Raw genomic sequence first — 22,629 nt, 5'->3', positions numbered from 1 at the left:
AACACTGACTTCCCTTCTTTTTAAGAAGAGAAATGTCATCTACCCGATGTACTATAATAAATAATTTAAAGTTCTAACTTACCTCTGGAGGATAAAAAAGGATTTGCATTCTGGTTTTAAATGGAATTTCAGTTCAATGCAAATCTAGAGTCCTTCAGAAACGAGCTGGCTTTGCACACACAATGACAGCAGAAGCTAACGCAGGAAACCTCAGTCTCGGCAAGGACTACAACTTAGCCTCCTGACCAGTCACACTGCCTGGCGTCGCTCAGCCCGCCAAAATCACAAAAGCTGAATGATAAGAAGACTGAAATTGTCTTCCTACTGGAAAATGGTGCTAAAACTCCAATTAAGCACTATCTAATTGACTTCAAAATGGTACTGCAGTTAGTACCCTACCTGATATATAACTGTGTGAAATATATACAGGTTATTTAAAATGTTTAAGTGAAAAGCTACCGGCAAAGACAGAAACTAGCTGACTCTGGGCGCCCTACACCTTTGACACCTCTGCACTACCCCTGAAGGGCTACTAAAGGCTAAGCACGATGTTTAACAGTTGCTAACTTTTTTAATAATTCAATTATATCCACTCTACTTAGCGAGGCATTTTAAATGCAAAAGTTACAGGTGTCCGAACGAAGAAACTGCCTGTGAGAGTGGCTACTGACCCCAGCATCCCTAGGAAGGGACACTGCACTGCCAGGACCATGAGAGTGGCTACTGACCCCAGCATCCCTAGGAAGGGACACTACACTGCCAGGACCAGGAGAGTGGCTACTGACCCCAGCATCCCTAGGAAGGGACACTACACTGCCAGGACCATGAGAGTGACTACTGACCCCAGCATCCCTAGGAAGGGATACTACACTGCCAGGACCAGCCATGCTGCAGGTTTTGCCTCACATGGGGCAAGGCCTCAGAGTAAGGAAAAGGGAAAGTAAGCACCCCCTGTTTACATTTAACAAAGATGGGGGCGGAAGGAAGAGAGGGAAGGAGGGAGAAGAGAAAAGAATGATTTAAAAAACAGACAATATGTGAACAGTGGTTGTCTCTGGGGACAAGATTACAATCAATTTATAATCTGTGTGTGTGTGCACTTTTCTAAATTTTCTAAATGTTTTACAATGAACATGTATTACTTCTGTAATCAAAAAAAGGTTTTGTGTTTTTTTTTTAATAAAAGAAATTGATACAGGGTTCTGTGTCCAGTAATGGCCAAGTACTTCCTGTTGGACTAAACACATTCAAGATAAATACAAACTCTACAAGAAATATTAAAAATGTGAAAAGGTGGGCAGATACAGCATGGGACTCGATACCTGCAAGGAGGGAATGACACTAGGAGACGCTTCTGGGTTTATGGCATTTGGCACAAGGGCAGGCCCCAGTCTCAGACCCAGACAGGGAGGGTCTCACTGGCTTGAAGACTACTAGGATGGAGAGTAGGAGACCAGAGCGGAGACAGGTAAGGGAGAATCGCCACAGGAGGCAGCAGAGATGGGCCCCAAGCTCCCCTTTTTTCTGGCTGCCTCCTGACCACCCACATGCCAAGACGCCAAGCACAGGCCAGCATAACCACACTGAGATCTCAGGAGGCAGAGTCTACAGTTTCAATCCAATCACATTAACTAGATGTGAAAGCAAACCAGCAGAACTCCTCAGAAGGATATAACAGATCTCAGGGTCTCTGCAACCTATCATTCACGATACCCAAAACCCAATCCAAAATCAATCAACATGATACACCATATTAACAAATTGAAGGATAAAAACCATATGATCATCTCAATAGAAAAAGCTTTTGACAAAAGTCAACACCCAATTCTGATAAAAACCCTCCAGAAGGCAGGCACAGAGGGAACTTACCTCAACATAATAAAGGCCATATGTGACAAATCCACAGCCAACATCGTCCTCAATGGTGAAAAACTGAAAGCATTTCCTCTAACATGAGGAACAAGACAAGGTTGGCCACTCTCACCACTATTATTCAAGATAGTTTTGGAAGTTTTAGCCACAGCAATCAGAGAAGAAAAAGAAATAAAAGGAATCCAAATCGGAAAAGAAGTAAAACTGTCACTGTTTGCAGATGACATGATACTATACACAGAGAATCCTAAAGATGCTACCAGAAAACTACTAGAGCTAATCAATGAATTTGGTAAAGTAGCAGGATACAAAATTAATGTACAGAAATCTCTTGCATTCCTATACACTAATGATGAAAAATCTGAAAGAGAAATTAAGGAAATACTCCCATTTACCATTGCAACAAAAAGAATAAAATACCGAGGAATAAACCTACCTAAGGAGACAAAAGACCTGTATGAAGAAAACTGTAAGACACTGATGAAAGAAACTGAAGATGATACAAACGGATGGAGAGATATACCACGTTCCTGGATTGGAAGAATCGACATTGTGAAAATGACTCTACTACCCAAAGCAATCTACAGATTCAATGTAATCCCTATCAAACTACCAATGGCATTTTTCACAGAACTAGAACAAAAAATTTCACAATTTGTATGGAAACACAAAAGACCCCGAATACCCAAAGCAATCTTGAGAAAGAAAAACGGAGCTGGAGGAATCAGGCTCCCTGACCTCAGACTATACTACAAAGCTACAGCAATCAAGACTTCCCTGGTGGCACAGTGGTTGAGAATCTGCCTGCCAATGCAGGGGACACGGGTTCAAGCCCTGGTCTGGGAAGATCCCACATGCCGTGGAGCAACTAGGACCATGAGCCACAACTACTGAGCCTGTACGTCTGGGGCCTGTGCTCTGCAACAAGAGAGGCCGCAACAGTGAGAGGCCTGCACACCGCAATGAAGAGTGGCTCCCACTCGCCGCAACTAGAGAAAGCCCTCACACAGAAACCAAGACCCAACACAGCCCAAAATAAATAATTAAAAAAAAAAGACAGTATGGTACTGGCACAAAAACAGAATCTATAGATCAATAGAACAGGATAGAAAGCCCAGAGATAAACCCATGCACATATGGTCACCTTATCTTTGATAAAGGAGGTAAGAATATACAATGGAGAAAAGACAGAAGTGGTGCTGGGAAAACTGGACAGCTACATGTAAAAGAATGAAATTAGAACACTCCCTGACAACATACACACAGAAAAACCTCAAAATGGATTAAAGACCCAAATGTAAGGACAGACACTATAAAACTCTTAGAGGAAAACACAGGTAGAACACTCTATGACATAAATCACATCAAGATCCTTTTTGACCCACCTCCTAGAGAAATGGAAATAAAAACAAAAATAAACAAATGGGACCTAATGAAACTTGAAAGCTTTTGCACAGCAAAGGAAACCATAAAAAAGACGAAAAGACAACCCTCAGAATGGGAGAAAATATTTGCAAACGAAGCAACTGACAAAAGATTAATCTCCAAAATATACAAGCAGCTCATGCAGCTCAATATCAAAAAAAACAAACAACCCAATCCAAAAATGAGCAGAAGACCTAAACAGATATTTCTCCGAAGAAGATATACAGATTGCCAACAAACACATGAAAGGATGCTCAACATCACTAATCATTAGAGAAATGCAAATCAAAACTGCAATGAGGGGGCTTCCCTGGTGGCGCAGTGGTGAAGAATCTGCCTGCTAAGGCAGGGGACATGGGTTCGAGCCCTGGCCCGTGAAGATCCCACATACTGCGGAGCAACTAAGCCCATGCGTCACAACTACTGAGCCTGCGCTCAAGAGCCCGCAAGTCGCAACTACTGAGCCCACGTGCCACAACTACTGAAGCCTGCGTGCCTAGAGCCCATGCTTCGCTACTAGAGAAACCACCGCAATGAGAAGCCCACGCACCACAACAAAGAGCAGCCCCCACTTGCAGCAACTAGACAAAGCCCGCACAAAGCAACGAAGACCCAATGGAGCCAAAAATAAAAACAAATAAATAAATTTATAAAACAAAAAAGCAAAAAACTACGAGGTATCACCTCACACCGGTCAGAATGGCCATCATCAAAAAATCTACAAACAATAAATGCTGGAGAGGGTGTGGAGAAAAGGGAACCCTCTTGCACTGTTGGTGGGAATGTAAATTGATACGGCCACTATGGAGAACAGTATGGAGGTTCCTTAAAAAACTAAAAATAGAACTACCATACGACCCAGCAGCAATCCCACTCCTGGGCATATACCCTGAGAAAACCATAATTCAAAAAGAGTCATGTACCAAAATGTTCACTGCAGCTCTATTTACAATAGCCGGGACATGGAAGCAACCTAAGTGTCCATCGACAGATGAATGGATAAAGAAGATGTGGCATATATATACAATGGAATATTACTCAGCCATAAAAAGAAATGAAATTGAACTATTCGTAGTGAGGTGGATGGACCTAGAATCCGTCATACAGAGCAAAGTAAGTCAGAAAGAGAAAAACAAATACAGTATGCTAACACATATATATGGAATCTAAAAAAATGGTTCTGAAGAACCTAGGGGCAGGACAGGAATAAAGACGCAGACATAGAAAATGGACTTGAGGACACGGGGAGGGGGAAGGGTAAGCTGGGACGAAGTGAGAGAGTGGCATGGACATATATACACTACCAAACGTAAAATAGATAGCTAGTGGGAAGCAGCCGCATAGCACAGGGAGATCAGCTCGGGGCTTTGTGACCACCTAGAGGGGTGGGATAGGAAGGGTGGGAGGGAGACGCAAGAGGGAGGGGATATGGGGATATATGTATACATACAGCTGATTCACTTTGTTATACAGCAGAAACTAACACAACATTGTAAAGCAATTATACTCCAATAAAGATGTTAAAAATATATATATTTTTAAAAAATTACTCCAAAGCACAGAGACAAGAAAACACAAGCCATACTCAAAACAATCAATGGACACCAACCCCCAGACGCCTCACATTCTGGAAGTAGCAGCAGGGATTTTACAGTAGGTTTACTAAGGACGCCCAAGGACATAAAGGTATGTTGTAATGAAAGACGAGAGGAAATCCTGACAGAAAAAAAGAAACGATTAAAAAACAGAACCAATCTGAAAAAGAATATATATATCACTTCGCTGTACACCAGAAACACTGTAAATCAACTATACTTCAGTAAAAAAATAATTTTTTTTAAAAAAGAAAGAGAACCAAATAAAGACCTAGAACAGAAAAAGTGTCTGAAAGTTAAAAAATTCATTGGATAGGCTGAAGAGTAGGGTGGGGACACAGAGGTTGGTGAATTGAAAACAGAGTCTTGAGGGAAGAACAAGAGGAAGCCTGGACTTCAAGACTCAGCAGATGGCACAGTGCTGCTTAAGGATGGACGACAGATAAAAACAGCTGAGCAGAGAGCCCAGAGGGAGACTCAGACTCACACAACCTTGCCAGTTCCTAAAGACACCAAAGCAACCCAAATGGAATGAAAAGTCTTTTCAACCAAATGATGCTAGAAGACTGGATATCCATGTGAAAAAACTGATAAATTGAACTTCATTAAAATAAAAAACTAAGGGGCTTCCCTGGTGGCACAGTGGTTAAGAATCCGCCTGCCAATGCAGGGGACACGGGTTTGAACCCTGGTCCAGGAAGATCCCACATGTTGAGGAGCAACTAAGCCCATGCGCCACAACTACTGAGCCTGCACTCTATAGAGCCCACAAGCCACAACTACTGAGCCTGCGTGCCACAACTACTGAAGCCTGTGCGCCTAGAGCCCGTGCTCCGCAACAAGAGAAGCCACCACAATGAGAAGCCCGCGCACCACAACGAAGAGCAGCCCCCGTGCATGGCAACGAAGACCCAATGCAGCTAAAAATAAATAAATAAAATTTTAAAAGAATAAAAAAATCAGTAGTTGGGGGATAAATCAGGAGCTTAAGGTTAAAATATACACACTACTATATATAAAATAGATAACCAACAAGGACCTACTGCATAGCACTGGAAACTATACTCAATATCTTGTAATAACCTATAATGGAAGAAAATGTTAAAAAAATATACATATATTTATATACATGTGTGTATAACTGAACCACTTTACTGTACACCTGAAACACAGCATTGTAAATCAACTAAATTTCAATATATTTTTTTAAATGGCAAAAAAAAAAAAAAAATCAATAGTTGGGGTAGGGTTACAGAACTATAATTATTCATTCCCTTTAATGCTATAATCACCGAAAAATAATCTCCACTTAGGATTTTTTAAGATCTAAATAACTGTAATAAAAACTATTTTGGGGAATTCCCTGGCAGTCCAGTGGCTAGGACTCAGCCATGGGTCCGGGGTTCAATCCCTGGTCGGGGAACTAAGATCCCACAAGCGCGGCCAAAAAAAAGAAGAAGAAAGAAAAAAATACTACCTCAAAGTCTTTTGGAAGCAGACAGAAATTAATATACTGTGTATGTAATACAAGGAATTCTGAATTTATTTCTAGAGTTTCATTGGTCAATATAAAAATTCTACAACTGGTTGTAAATAATAAAACTCATACTGAGATTTTTTTTTTCCGAAGAAAACAAAAGGTATGTTTTTTCATTTCAATTCTTTCCTGACAGACTCTCCATTTTCTTGTCTCCTTAGACATCCACTAGTATTTGCGACAAAGATCTATAATTCAAAATGGAGATTCCTTGGTTTTCCTCTTTTAGGTCTCTTAAATATTTATAACATTAAATAATGTGATTTTTAAAAGCATAGTAAAATTAATCATAGAATTTTTTTAAAAAAATTTTTTCAAAACTTGAATAGGTTTTTCTCCAGAGAAGATATACAAATGACCAACAAGCACATTAAGATGCCCACCATCACTCATCATAAGAGAAATGCAAAAGAAAACACAATGAGACACCACTTCACACTCACTAGGATGGCCAGAATTTCTTTTAACAGGAAAAAAAGAGTTGGCAAGGATATACAAATATCGGAAGCTCTGTATATTGCTGACGGGATGTAAAATGGGGTAGCTACTAAGTATTCATAGTGGACTGTTCGCAACAGCCAAGAGCTGCAGACAGCCCGAATAGCCATCAAGAGTGGATAAGCAAAATGTAGCACACCCGTACAATGGGTACACACTCTGCCATAAAAAGTTATGGAGTGCCGGGGCATGCTACAATGTGGGTGAACCTTGAAAACATCGTGTTAAGTGAAAGAAACCAGACACAAAATATTGCACGACTCCACACTAGGTCCATCTATGGAGACGATGCCGACTGGTGGCTGCCAGTGGCTGGAGGAGCAGGTACTGGGGAGTGACTGCTTTTTGGGTACGGGGTTTTCTTTTAAGACAATAAAGATATTTTAGAAATTGATATACATAACAGTGGTTGCTTAACACTGTGAATGTACTAAATGCCACTGAATATTATGCGGTTAATACAAAAATGGTTATGTGAATTTCACGTATTTGTGCATAATCACAGAATTTAAACAGTGGGATGTGAGTGTTCACTGAACACTGTTTAGCTTTCCTGTCTGAAATTTTTCATAATAAAATGCTGAGAATTAGAAAAACTTATAAGTTTAAAAAGTAATGATAAAGCAATCACCCGTGTACTCATCCCGAGGCTTAAGAATAAGCTGTTACGCATGCCCTGGAGACCCCACGCACTATGAAGGCATCCCCCTCCCCGCCTGAACTGTGCGTGAACATTCTCCCCTGGCGCCACCACCTACAGGCTTAGCTCCACGCTACGCTGCGTTTGGTTTTGCTTCCTAGTGAACTTTACCTGAAGGAACGCTGCAGCTGGGCTCTCCCGTAACTCCTTCTGTTCCACAGGGCGCTGCTGAGACCCGCCCACACCGACTCACTCCTTTTCACTACTGATACTATTAGCATTCCTCTTATATGAATGTGCATGACCCGCTGATCTGTTCTACTGCTGACGGACATTATGTATCTTTCCAGTTTGGGGCTATTAGAAGAAACGACGCTGCTGGGAACATTATTAGATGTGTTTTCTGGCACACAAACACAAGAATACCTTTAGAGCATGCTGTTTGGATCAAAAGGGCCTACCCACACTCACCTTTTCCAGATCATGTGAAATGTTTCCATGCTACACTCCCAATCAACAGTGGGTAAGAATCTCATAGACCTACATCAACAGATTCTGTCCAATTTAATTTCTGGCAATCTGGTGAGTATGACAGTAAATCAGAGGGCTTAATTTGTGTCACTGTGGAGACCATGCAACCTAAGTTTACAGGCACTCCCTGCCAACCACTGTCCCACGGTTCTTATGCAAATATTTATCAATGTGGTCTATAAACGCACTGATGTATTACATTCCTCTAAGCACTAACAGGAAATTTGTCCCACTAATAAACTTTCTGACAATTTCCAATTCAAGAAATTTTATCTTCAGTTGTATCAAATTCATTACAAGAACACCTAAATATTGGGTTCAAATTATTATTCCCCACCAAAAAGAACACAGTTCCTTGGAGAAATGACTGATTCCTGGACTGAATCAAGGCATGTGCGAGATAAACTTTAAACATTTTGTGCCAGAATGTAAGGAAGTACTTGGACAGTGCCAGGGATGTGTCAAAAGTATACTAGAGCCCGCTTGAAAGGGCTCCCACTGGTCAAATTACAGATAATTTGAACATCAAAATAAACAGTAATAGAATAAATAGTAATAAACTGGGGCGGGGGGGCTGGGTAGCGGATGGCTGGCAGGGCACAAGGAGACTTGGTGGAAGTGGACGCCCTGACACGTGTATGGGTTACACGGGCACTTGTCAAACTCAACAAATTCTAACATTTAAGATCTGTGCAGTCCCTGCCTACAAATTATACCTTAATATGATATAATTCACCACTTTTACAGACCAAAAAAGAAAAATCACATGATTATGTGAATAGATGCAGCAAATAGTATTTGACAAAATCCAACATCCATTCATGATAAATACTAGGAATAAAGGAATTTCCTTAACCTGATAAAGGACAGCTACAAAGTCTACAGCTAACATCATACTCCATATGGTGAAAGACTAAATGCTTCCCCCTAAGATCCAGAAGGTAAGAATTGTCTGTTCTTATCACTCCTATTCAGCATCACAGTGCAAGTCCATGCCAGTCCATGCCATTGCCAGTGCAAATAAGGCAAGAAAAAGAAATAAAAGGCATACAGATAGAAGAAAATATAAATTTTGCTTTCTTTGCAGACATGATTCTCTAGGTAGGAAATCCCATGGAATCTACAAAAAAGCTCCTAAAACTAATAAATGAGTTTAGCAAGGTTGCATAATCAACTGTATTCCTATATACTTGCAATGAACAACTAGAAAAAACTTTTTAAATTTAAGTACCATCTATAGCACCACAGAAAAATTGGAATAGCTGGGTATAAGTCTAACAAAACATACATAGAATTTGCATGCTGAAAACTACAAAATACTGATGAAAGAAATCAAAGAAGACAAAAATAAATGGAGAACATACCATATTCCTGGCCTGGAAGACTCAACGTTGTCAAGATATTACTTCACCCCAAACAGGTCAATAGAGTCAATCCAATCTCAATCAAAATCCTAGCAGGGGGCTTCCCTGGTGGCGCAGTGGTTGAGAGTCTGCCTGCCGATGCGGGGGACGCAGGTTCGTGCCCCGGTCCGGGAGGATCCTACATGCCGCGGAGCGGCTGGGCCCGTGAGCCATGGCCACTGAGCCTGCGCGTCCGGAGCCTGTGCTCCGCAATGGGAGAGGCCACAGCAGTGAGAGGCCCGCATACCGCAAAAAAAAAAAAAAAAAAAAAAAAAAATCCTAGCAGGATGTTCTATGGATATTGACAAGCTGATTCTAAAATGTATATGAAAAGTGAAAGGAACCAGAATGACCAAAACAATTCTGAAAAAGAACAGAGTTGAAGAACTCACACTAACTGATTTCAGGACTTACTACAAAGATACAGTAGTAAAGACAGTGTGGCATTAAGCAAAAAGATAGACACAGAGATCAATGGAAGAGAAGAGAGCCTAGAAACAGACCCATACGGACAGGATCAACTGATTTCTGGCAAAGATGCAAAATCAATTCAGCAGATACAAGACAGTCTTTTTAAGAAACACTGCTCAACTAACTGGCTGTCAATATACAAAGAAATAAACTTCTACCGATGCTTGCATGTTATACAATACTTTACTCAAAATGGATCACACGGGCTTCCCTGGTGGTGCAGTGGTTGAGAGTCTGCCTGCCGATGCAGGGGATACGGGTTTGTGCCCCAGTCTGGGAAGATCCCACATGCCGCGGAGCGGCTGGGCCCGTGAGCCATGGCCGTTGGGCCTGTGCATCCGGAGCCTGTGCTCTGCAACAGGAGGGGCCACAACAGTGAGAGGCCCGCGTATCGGGAAAAAAAAAAAAAAAAGGATCACAGACCTAAATGTAAAACATAAAACTATACAACTTCTAAGAAAAAAAACTAGAGGAAATTTTTGTGACCTTGGGTTGAGTGAAGAGTTCTTATATATCAAAATCACAATCCATAAACGAAAAAAAATGATAAAAGAGACCACATCAAAATTCAGAACTTCTGCTCTGTAAAAAATGATATAAAAGAAGAAAAAGATACGGCACAGAATGACAGAAAAATATTTGCAAATTTATATCTGACAAAAAGCTTATATCCAAATTATATAAAGAATTCTCAAATGCAACAATAAAGCAAATGACTCAATGGGAAAAAAATGGTGAAGGAAATGAACAGATACTTCACCGAAGAAGATATACAAATGGAAATGAACGCATGAAAAAGAAAAGTTGTTCAACATCATTAGTCTTTAGAGATATACAAGTTAAAACCACTGCATACGTATTAGAATAACTACAGAAGAAAACTGACAAGAACAAGTAGTGGGGAGGACGCAGAACAAAAGGAACTCTCAGTCACCGCTGGTGGGAATGTGAAACGGACAGCCACTGTGGAAAGTTTGGCAGTCGCATGTGAAACTGAATGTACTCTTAATAACAGCCCAGAAACCTGTCTCCTAGGTATGCCAACAACTGGAAACAACCCAACGTCCTTCAAAGGGTGAATGGCTCAACAAACTGGGGAACACTCATATAGTGGAATACCGCTCAGCAAAAAAAGGAAACAATTGGCAAATTCAACAACGTGGATGAATCTCAAATGCATTAATTATTATGCTAACTGAAAGAAGCCAGACTGAAAAGGCAGCATGCATATACTATACTGTATAATTCCATTTATATTTTATTCTGGAAAAGGCAAAATCATAGACAGAGAACAAAGGTTAAGGGAGGGAGAAAATTTGACGACAGAGATGTGGCATGAGGAACATCTGGGGGGATGACAGAACTCCTCTGTCTCTTGGGTGGTGGTGGTTACACAACTCTAAGCATTTAACAAAACTCACAGAACTATAGACCAAAAAGAATAAACTTTACTGAATTAAATAAATTTAAATAAATAAATACCGTTAATGACATATGAAAATGAAATAAGAATCTGTATGTGAATATACGTAATGGAAGAAAAAAGAAAGTTCATCATTACAGCAGAATGCCAGCCAATGAATGCAGAAGGAATAATGGAGTTAGAAAATCCACTTTGCAGTCTTTAACGTGACAGCTGACTCCAGCAGGACTCGCCAATAGATCACAGAATTAGTGGCCCATGTCAAACGACATTCTACAAAATAACTGACCTACACTTCTCAAAAATGTGAAGGCATGAAAGAGCGAGGAACTTGCCCAGATTAAAGAAGACCAGAGAGGCATGGCAACTAAACACAACGGGTGATCCCAGACTGGGAGAAAAACAACTATACAAAGGATGTCACCGGAACAAGAGACAAAATTCGCACATGAGCTGTGGCTTAGTCATAGTAAAAGTTACTGTAAAATTTCCAGAATTGATTGTTATACCACGGTTAGGTCAGGTAACACTCGTACCTGATACCATATGAAGAAGGACTTAGGGATGCAAGTGTGATATGATGTCTGCAATTTACTCTCAAATAGTTTGGGGGAAATGTGTATGTGTGTACATATAAAAGAGAGAGAGAATAAAAATAATGCAAATGGGGCAAAAAGTTAACAACTGGTGAATTTGGGTAGAGGATATAACGGGAGGTCTTTGTACTGTTATTGCAACTTTTATATATGTTTGAAATTATACCAAAATTAAAAATTAAGAAAATTTTAAAAACATTATCACCACAAGATTCAACTGCTTTCAGAACCTAGCACAATCTATTCCAAAATGACTAGAATCTGACCTGTACTTTTAGGTTCTTGGCATTTATTAATGTAACACTGAGTGATTTAATTTTCAAAAAATTAAAAATAATCAGTTTGCATTCAATTAACATCCATTTAGAAGCCTAAGGTCCTGGTATTTTAGAAGTGTGTTTCATTTCAGTGTTTCTTCTAGCTACAGAAAATATCAAGTTATCATCTGTGTAATCTTTTTTTTTTCCTTCTGTTTGCACTGTTCTCAAAAATACAGATAGAAGACACAAGAAAGAACCAACATTTAAAACACAGCACACAAGGAATCCTGAGCATACATTCAACAGGACTGTAGGTATTAGATGACATGCATGCTGAAGCTACTACTGCGTTACAGGTCAATACACACAAAAAATAATGCATTAAGGTCTGTGTTGTCATTTACTCATGCAATTTAGTTGTATAATTTTATATGCAGGAAGGCTTTTTTACTTTTTTAAAATAAGGAATGGGCTCTGGAAAAAAATGCTGAAGAGCAAATAGTAAATTGAAGGTTAAAATATCTGGATGAAGGAAAAGTTTCGGATGAGACTACATTTTAGAACCATCGAAAAGTACCTGAAATGGTTGCTGCTGGGATGAAAAAGCAGCAGAAACATTTGGAGGAAGCTGGGTTGCTATAGCAACAGGAGTACCAGTCTGCCCATCCTTTCCTGTCACAACCTTTACCTGAGAGGAAATATTTTGAGAAAAAAAGGCAACATAATTTTTAAGACTGCTCAAAATTTTGTTAGAATTTTATTGCTGATAGCTCACTGATGTCTGGTGTTTAAAAATGGAATTTTTTTGCATCAAATCCTGTAAAAGGACACTGAACTGATTTGTGACAGATTTATAATACCCTAACTCAACTGCAAATCTTGCAGAAACTCCAATTTAAGTCACAAGTGCAATGTCCTTAGATTCTGCAACTTCAAACTTTAAAAATGGTAATGGCGGACAGTCTTCAAGTAGCAAAGCCCTGACAACCTCATAGGCAGTTTACACCCTGGCCTACTACGTGCAGGTCAGAATGGCAATGACAGATAAGGGGGATTGAGCCTACAGACAACATTGGTGTACAAACATAAAAGAGAACTGAATTTCACTATTTCATGGCAACAGAGGTGAAATCCTCAAAAAAAAAAATCATATAAACCTTTTAGAAAATAAAAATGGTTCATCCTGGAAAGGGTGTTAAAGAAAACACCAAATGGCAAAGCCACACATAATAAATATCAACGAGGAGATGAGCAAAGAGGCCAGCTTTTGTTCATCAAAGGCTGATTTCTTTGCAGAAGAACTGACAGAGATTTACACTGTTTTAGCTGTATCAAAAAACAAAATGAGCTCCACCAACACAGTGTACAGTCACAACACAGAGGCACAAATCCAGTGCATCACGCTGCACCTCACTGTCGCCCTGTCTGCTCAGCTTCCTTCTCTAGGAAGTACCAATAAGGGACCTTAGGAATCACTAAAGTACTGAGAATCCCAATTGGGGTTATTTATTAAGCACCCATTCCAGGTACCCAAAAAGTTCACTATCTAAAAAAGATTCTACCTTAAATACCACTCAGTAGCTATGTGCAACAGCGTGAGTTAAATATGTGATCTCAAATCTAAGACTACATCTAAAAATTGAAAAAATTCTCAGTTGCTTTGCCATAATAACCATATTTTAATCATGAAGATACCTTATAAATGTATCTAGTGATTTAAATCATAAGTGATATACTGTAACAACCTAGTGATTCAAATCCCTTCTTTAAAAATGACATTCATGGTGTTGAGAATCCCAATGGGTGAACCTGCGTAAGTAAAATGTGAAACCTGGGGAACCAGCGGGAAGGTGTCCACGCCCCTGGCTTCTGCAGGCCCTTCGGGGCTGGCCAACCTCCACACACCCAGCAGAGCACAGGGGAACGCTGGGTCAGGCCAGGTTGGCTCCCCAAACCGGGGAAGCATCCCTGTTCTAAACGCACCGGCAATACTCACAGCACCACTCTGCACCGTCCTCCTAACTAGAGCAGCTCTTTCCTTCCATGAAGGAAAAAGCAAATGCATCTTCCATTTGCTCCTGGATCAAATCCTTATGAACTGCATCTCATGAACACCCCAGGCTCACAGATCACGTGCAATTCACGGCTGCCTGCACGCACAGCCAAGCAGCCCGGCCTGCTGGTGACTGGGCGCCGCCCCTCACCTCGTCGTTGATGACCTCAGACTTCTCCTCGTCCTCGTCCTCGTCCTCCTCCTCCAGGTCCAAATCGTTCTGCCTAAGGTAAGCTTGTAACGGGGCATAATGCTTCTTCTTGAAAGCTAGGAAATCCATCATGTTTCCCTGAAGGTGCTGCAAGAAGAACAGCTCGACCAAGTACTCCTTGAAGGCCGCCTTCAGAGCCTCCATCTCCCTGAAGTGGTAGTCCAGGCACTGCTTCCGCATCTGAGCCAGCTCCTGGGAGGCCGCGGGGATCTCTTCCAATTTCCTGGGAGCCTTTCTTATCCCCGCGCTCCCCGCAGACGGGACAGGAAGGCTGGAGAGGCCCGGGGGCGCTGCGGTCCTGGAAGGGCTGGTGGGGGGCGGGGACGTCATCCCAAACGCCGAAGTCCCCCCGACCCCAGGGAGCAGAGGCCTGGTCAGCGGAGGCCCCTGCAGCACCTGCTGCTGCTGGATCAGCTGCCCCTGGATGATACTGCTGATCTGGGGCGGCAGGCTCGTCGTGGTGATGTGGCCAGGGCTGGCCAGGGGCTGCAGGCCGGCCCCGCCTGCGGCCGCGGGGCTCTGAGGTCCCAGGTGGTGGACGGTGCCCCCCGACTGCGCGTGGGGCTGCGAGAGTCTGCGTTCTCTGACCGTGATGGGCGCCCCCGTGTGCTGCAGCTGCACCTGGGCGCCCGGGGCCATCTGCGCCAGGCCCGAGCCCTCCTGGAACACGAAGTGGCCGCCACTGGACGGGCTCAGGCTGATCTGTCTCACCAGCACACTGGCGTCCACGAAGCCCCCGGTGGGACTGCTGCTGCATAGGCCCAGGCCGGGGCCAGGGGCTCCCGCCCGCACGCTCTGCAGGCCCGGTCCCGGCCCGGGGCTGGGCTGGGTGGGGCTCTGAGTCTGCACCTGCTGGGACAGCGGCGAGGTGACCTGGATGTACGATGGAGACCCGTGCTCAAACCGCCTCTGCTGTGCACTGAACTGGAATCCCGGAGAAGTGGGGCTGGGCAGCGGCAGGGGGGCCAGCGTGATCTGGGGGTTCCCTCCCACCACCGGCCCCACATTCTGAAGGGCGATGTTCACGCTCTGCCCGGCCACGGGGCTGCGGTTCATCAGCTGCTGAACTTGGTAACCGGGGGACTGGGGCGCGGACGGGCTCGCCGCCGGCGCAAAGGGCGTGGCGGGGGACTGCGGGGGGTTGGGACGGGCCTGCTGCTCTTCTCCTTCGCTGCCAGCGAAGGCCCTGGACCTCTGCAGCTGGTGCTGGACGTTCTGAGGGCCGCTGCCATGGTGCATGATCGCCCTCCTTTTTTATCCAACTTAATGCTCTGCTGAAAAAACAAAGTTAAAATCAAGTTACTTAGAGGCAAATATAACCATCTGATCACTACTTATTCTGAGTACCATTTAGCAGCACCGGACAGATGCTCTGGAGGGATGTTCCCACCAGCATCTCATACAAACCACTGTCTTACTGTCATCGAGCCCCGACGAGATGGCACTGGAGACCATCTCCTTCAGCACAGAGGAGGGACAGGGCCTTCTGGGTCACTGCTGTGCCTGGGGCCAGGACATGGCCTGGCAGGAGCAGGTGGGTGGTCCCAACCAGCTCCCGAGGAAGCTAACTGGCAATCACTTGCTCAAGGCCAGCGGGATATGAACCTGGTGCTGGCGCTCGTGACAGGCATGTTTCTTCCTGGGAGGCTATTCCTCGTCCGGTGGCCCTGCTCCGTGCCGCCACATGCTGGGGCAGTCTGCCCATCTCTCCCAGTGGAGGAACGGTGCCCAGGAGGCCGCCAGTGGCTCCCACACATGCCACCATCGCATGTCATCAGAAGAGAACCGCCCCTCACCAGCTGGCAGTTCTCATGAGCATCTGTGCAACGCCCCTGCAAACACCCCCGGGTTACTTGAGTGTGAACACACAGAGCCCCTCTGCGCTCCTGGGGGAGAGACCCAGGCCTGGTGCCAGCCTCGCACCTCAGCCCTCTCTACGAGCTCACCTGGGGGTGGTGGGTGTTTCCAGAAGAAAACCTCAGGAGAGAAGGGAGCAGCCAGGACGGGAGAGTCCCCGTCAGGGGTCCGCCAACTCTCTGGGAGCTGGGACATGGCTTTAAAGGGGCTCATGGCCCCAAGAGTGCTGAGGGCTGTGGACTAGGGAAGGGGACGGGAGAGGGGACAGGACGCTGAGAAAGGACGGGAGGAAGCAGAGGACTAGCGGGAGGAGGATAATTCCGAGGTGAGGCAGGGAGGCCGCCCACAAGTCACACTGGGCTGGAGCCTCGCTGTCTGCAAGGGGGTGACCCCGCTGGGAACAGGACGACAGCCGCAGCCTGTCTGCTGCCCACTGGCTGGGTCAGAAATACCCTCCCCCCGATTACAATTCTCAAGTCTTTGCTGACACACCTAGCTCCCCATTTCTTGGTGTTCCCTCCAGCCCTCCCCGCAAGACAAGCAGGAGCATCCTTTCGTCTTCAGGGCATCAGTGTTATTTCACGGAGAAAACGGACAAGGGATGAAAAACATTATAAACCGAAAGTTACAAGACTTAAAAAGTGAAAACACACATTTGTATGAATGCTGCCACAGTCCCAGGCCCCTGGCTGAAACACACATATGTATGAAATCAAGAGCTAGAGAACTCACGGGTGCACAAGTGAAGGCTGGGAAACATAAAGACCAGTGCCTGCTTAGACTAGCAGGAGAAGGCACTCTCTGCTCTGATGACCGTCTCTGAAGATGGAGTCTAAAGACCATGGGCAAGCTGCAGCCAACACATCCAAACGGGAAATCGGGACCACAGCCTTAATTATCATCCCAGGAGCCCTCTCCCACCCTCGCCCCCAGCAGAGAGCCCAGCAACGTGGGCGGGAACCGTGAGCTGTGGGACACTCAAGGGCGGGCGGGGGACTCTGGGGCATGCTTATTGCTTTCAAGACGAGCTTTTGGGACTTCCATCGTGGTCCAGTGGTTAAGACTCTGTGCTCCCAGTGCAGGGGGCCTGGGTTTGATCTCTGGTCAGGGAACTGGATCCCGCATGCATGACGCAACTAAGACCCGGCACAGCCCAATCAATCAATCAAGTTTTAAAAAAGAGCTTTTGTTCCTGATCTTTTTAAACAAGCATTATGAGGAAGATTAGTGTAGAACAAACACAAAAATAGAATAAAAAGAATAAACAAACACATTAGGACATATTTCAGATTATTTCCTTAAAATACATTCCCAGAATACCAAAGATGATAAGAGAGAACAAAGGCCAGAAAGAAACTCTCTCACATATAATAATTTACAAAACCAGGGGGAAGGTAAAGAATGCGGGGGGGAATACGTTGTGATGACTGACCTCTTGAAAAAATGTGGAGGGAGACAGCGCAGATCTCTGAGGGCTCAGAGCTCAGAACGTGCCTAACAGGGTGGCCGACAACGGTGGGGAAGCAGGCCCCATTACCTTTGACCTACTAATCCAACCTCTGGGAATTGCTAAGGAAATTCACCTACCAATTTTTTAAAATTATGCATAAAAATATTTATTACAGAATAATACAGTAGAAGTAAAAAGAAGTGTAACCAGAAATATCCAATGTTCAGGGGACCCCTGCCTACACCAAGGGGCATGCTGTTTGCCACACTGACTCGGTCCTGCTTGGCAGTTCACAGGAGCACAGGGATGAGGCCCCGAGGGAGCACAACAACAAGCTAACTGCAGGGAACACGTGGCGGGCACTCCGCCCTGTGCTGGATGCCAGCAGCGCCCGGGGCGCACCTGCCGGCTGCAAGAGCCAGGCACACCTTGGCTGATCCAGCACATAAAGAAAACAACACATGAAAGCAGACTCACAGATACAGAGAGCAAACAGGTGGCTGCCAGAAGGGAGGGGATGAGAGGTGGGTGAAATGGGGGAAGGGTATTAAGTGGTACAAGCCTCCAGTTATAGAAGTCAGTCATGTGATGTAAGGTGCAGCATAAGGAATATGGTCAGTGACACTGTAATAACACTTTGTACGGTGACAGATGGCTACTAGACTCATCACGGTGACCGTTTCATAATGTGCGCACATGTCAAATCATTAGTACACCTGGAACTAACACAATATTGTAACCAACTATACTTCAATTTAAAAAAAAAAAGAAAACACTTTGCAATAGAAGAGACGCCACACCCTCCACTCCAGCCTATCGCACAAACCCCCGCAGTTCTCTGCCTTAAGACACAAGACCCCGCTGACATATCTGTCCCTGCCTCCCTGCCACCTCCAGCAATGGTCCACCCGGTGAGCCTCTCAGGGTTTCGTGGGGCCCACAAATCCGTGCCTCACCAAGAGCTGCAGACCACAGAGAAAAAGGCCTCTCACAGACAGATGCTATTTTTAAACCTCTCTGACTGTTGTCGAGATGTTTAAAATAAGAAGTCTTTTTAGAGCATTACTAAAGTTCACAACAGCTTTCTGGAAGGCTAAAGAATTATTTTTTTATCACTTATTTATTTTTTTATTTATATTTTGGCTGCTCTTTGCGGCACGTGGGATCTTAGTTCCCTGACCAGGGATCGAACCTGCACACCCTGCAGTGGAAGCGTGGAGTCTCAACCACTGGACAGCCAGAGAAGTCCTGAAGCTAGAGAATTAAAATCCAAACTTTCTTAGATCGATCCATTTAGAAAAATAAAAGTCAGATCTACCCCCTGAGCCCCGCCCACCCCTGCACCTCACACCATTCACAAAAATTACTCAAGGGGGTAAAATCAAACCATAAAAATATTTTGAAACATATGAGAATATCTTTATAATCCTGCAGTAATGAAGAGTTTCCTAAACACGGCGTGAAACCTAGAAACAATATTTATTTTTAAAAAGCATTAACAACTGCCAACCTTACTAAAGAAGAACACTACAATAAAAAAGTGAGATTGATAAAAAATATTTGAAGCCTATGGGCTTCCCTGGTGGCGCAGTGGTTGAGAGTCCACCTGCCGATGCAGGGGACGCAGGTTCGTGCCCCGGTCCGGGAAGATCCCACGTACCACGGAGCGGCTGGGCCCGTGAGCCATGGCCACTGGGCCTGCGCATCCGGAGCCTGTGCTCCGCAGCGGGAGAGGCCACAACAGTGAGAGGCCCGCGTACCGCAAAAAAAAAAAAAAAATTTGAAGCCTATATGACAAAAGGTTATCCATCCTTAAGAATTCCCACAAATCAAGAAGAGCGAAACAACCCAAGAAAAGAGGCTAAACCAGAAATTCTACAAGAAATTCAGATGACACATAAACATCAAAAATGCCTAACCTCATTAATAACAAAATATGAAATAAAGTGAGACAATTATTTGTTGTTTGACAGGTTAGTGAAGATCAAAAGACTGGTAATATTCAGGTTTAGTAAGGCTGCTAGGAAATGGTGAACCCGCCATACACAAATGAGGGAAGTAAAGCACAGCTATAGCTTTCTGGAGGGTAACGCGGCATTACCTATCACAATTTTAATGTACACTGATCAAGGAACTCCAGCTCTAGGGATCTATTCACACAAATATACAGTTGTCCAAAGGTGTTCATTATAATATTATTTATAATGTCAAATTTCAAACAATGTAAATGCTCACCTATAGGGAACTTTTAACAAAATTTGGCATAACCACCCTTTAGAGGCAGCCACTAAAAGAATGGGGAAACACCTGTACGTACTTAAATTATATAACTTGAGTAAAGCCAAACATACGTGTAGCATATATATTATACGTACACACGTTTTTAAACTCTCAACATGACAACACATATATGGGCGTGTACACATTTCTAGCTCTCTCTGTACACGTTAAAAGAAACGTCTTTGGCCAAGCATAACAGCGTGTCGTGTGAGGGAGGCTGTCTGACTGGGCTCACTGATGAACCACCAGCACCCAGAACAGAGCCTGGCATATGAGAGACACCCGGTAGGTGCTTGGTGAGTAAACGAGCGAGCATGGGAAAAGCAGAGGAGGGGAAAGTGCTAGAATACTAGCGTGCTGAAGACCAAGGCCAAGGAGACAGACAGAGCCAGGGCTCAGAGGGCCATTACGCCACACTGGGTGGGGAGTCCCCAAGTCGCTCGGCAGGAGATGCTGGCAATCATGGCCGCCCTGGCTCTATGCAGACCAAAGACACGGTTTTAGTCTGTATGATGTCATCTGCTGTTTGGATTCATCTCAATTGATATTTTTATACCAGGAGATTTCACATGAAAAACGCAAGTTGTCAGCTTCATTCATGAGAAACGTCCAAGTACTGGCCACACTGGGCCACATCCCAGCCGGCAACAAGAAGCGGGAGCTGAGCAGAAGCCCCAGGCTGCCAGGCTCACTGCGCTCATCGCCACAGTCGACGCGCCTCCCACACCACAGCCAAGGGCCAGGCACCGCTCACCACCCAGGGAGCACTGCTGTTAGAGTGGGGAAGCATTTCTATACTGCACCATCAAGGGGGCCATTTCTGAACAGGAGGAAGCCCACATCCAATGTGCAGCGTCTGCATCAAAGAGCCCCTCACAGGCCATGAAGATATGCAGAGGCAGAAACCAGAGAAGGCCTGGCCTGCCAGAAATAAAGCCAGCTCCACAACTTCCTAACACAATTACCAGCATCAACCAGAACCCAGGCTTGGCCTTCTTGACTAACATCAAAACCCACCAAAACACTATGACTCTCTCTACAAGGTTGCTCACATGTAACGAACCAAACGCCTGATTCATTTCACTCACGCCTAGCCTGTATTTATGAAATGGGATTTTCTATTGCAAAAATCAGTAAAACAAAGTAAAACTCCAAGGTAAGACTTGAGGCTGAATTTTTCAAGCACATTCACTTGTAAATCCATCACTCATAATGAAAGAAATATGAATTAAAGCTAAGCTGAAATACCATTTCTCATCTCTCAGCCTAACAAAATTCAAAAGCCAGACAACACACTCTGTTGGTGAGACTGTGGGAACCAGGCCCTCTCAACTCTGCTGTGGGATGCTAAGCTGTACAACCCTACAAGGGGACCTGGCACCATTTACCCAAAACTACACATGCTCAGGACTTCCCTCGTGGTCCATTGGTTAAGAATCCGCCTTCCAATGCAGGGGACGCGGGTTTGATTCCTGGTCGGGGAATTAAGATCCCACATGCCGCGGAGCAACTAAGCCCTCAGGCCACAACTACTGAGCCCACACGCCACAACTAGAGACGCCCACGCACCACAACGAAGAGCCTGTACACCGCAACAAAGACCCAGCACAGCAAAAAAGAAGAAGAAACTACACATGCTCTTACTCTTCAACCCAGCATCCCACTACACATTCACCATGAATATCCACCTCCGAAATGAAAACACACAAGCACAATGTTTATTCACTACAGCATTATTTGTAAACGCAAAATACCGGAAATAAACTGCACATCCATAATATTTCAGAGACTGGTTGACTATATTACAGTACATTCACTTAATGGAGTACTACATAGCTGTACAAAAGAACGAGGAAGATTTCCATGAACTGGTATAAAGCAATTTCCAGAACGCATACTGCTAAATCAAATAAACAAAGTGTAAAAGACTATACATATGGGGAAATAACTTTGTATAAGAAAGGGGAAAAGAAAGACAGACGGACTAATTAATGGAAGGACAGAGACATACCTTTCCTGCACTCATTCATTCATTTATTTTTATCTTTATTTGGCTGTGTTGGGTCTTCATTGCTGCACCCAGGCTTTCTCTAGTTGCAGTGAGCGGGGGCTACTCTTCATTGCGGTGCACAGGTTTCTCACTGCAGTGGCTTCTCTTGTTGTAGAGCATGGGCTCTAGGCGTGCAGGCTTCAATATTTGCAGCACGCGGGCTCAGTAGCTGCAGCATGGGGGCCCTAGAGCATGTGGGCTTCAGTAGTTGTGGTACACAGGCTCAGAAGCTGTGGCTCGCAGGCTCTAGAGCACAGGCTTAGTAGTTGTGGTGCACGGGCTTAGTTGCTCCATGGCATGTGGGACCTTCCCGGACCAGGAATCGAACCCACATCCCCTGCATTGGCAGGTGGATTCTTAACCACTGCACCAAGGAAGCCCTGTTTATTTTTGTAAAAAAAAGAATGCAGGGACACGGGTTCGAGCCCTGCTCCGGGAAGATCCCACATGCCACAGAGCAACTAAGCCCGTGCACCA

The 22,629-nt window shown here is 44.4% G+C and overlaps 1 protein-coding gene across 12 annotated transcripts in view; it reads right to left on the bottom strand.

Moving 5' to 3' along the window:
- EP400 (E1A binding protein p400) overlaps positions 1–22,629 on the bottom strand; it is a 111,502-nt gene that overhangs the window by 78,517 nt on the left and 10,356 nt on the right. For 6 of the 12 annotated variants that reach the window (XM_033440632.2, XM_033440625.2, XM_033440627.2 and 3 more), the window contains exons 2-3: positions 14,456–15,789; positions 12,829–12,939 (exon numbers count right to left, since the gene is read on the bottom strand). In XM_033440632.2, the coding sequence (XP_033296523.2) occupies positions 12,829–12,939; positions 14,456–15,754 (1,410 nt within the window). In that variant the 5' untranslated portion in view covers positions 15,755–15,789. The remainder of the gene's footprint in view (positions 1–12,828; positions 12,940–14,455; positions 15,790–22,629) is intronic. The other 6 variants (XM_033440630.2, XM_033440629.2, XM_033440635.2 and 3 more) reach the window with 2 other exon arrangements.

Source organism: Orcinus orca, chromosome 15 (genome assembly GCF_937001465.1).
Source record: "Orcinus orca chromosome 15, mOrcOrc1.1, whole genome shotgun sequence".
Taxonomy (NCBI): Eukaryota; Metazoa; Chordata; class Mammalia; order Artiodactyla; family Delphinidae; genus Orcinus; species Orcinus orca.
Note: the sequence above shows the minus strand (reverse complement) of the source record. Positions and strands in the feature narration are given on the sequence as shown.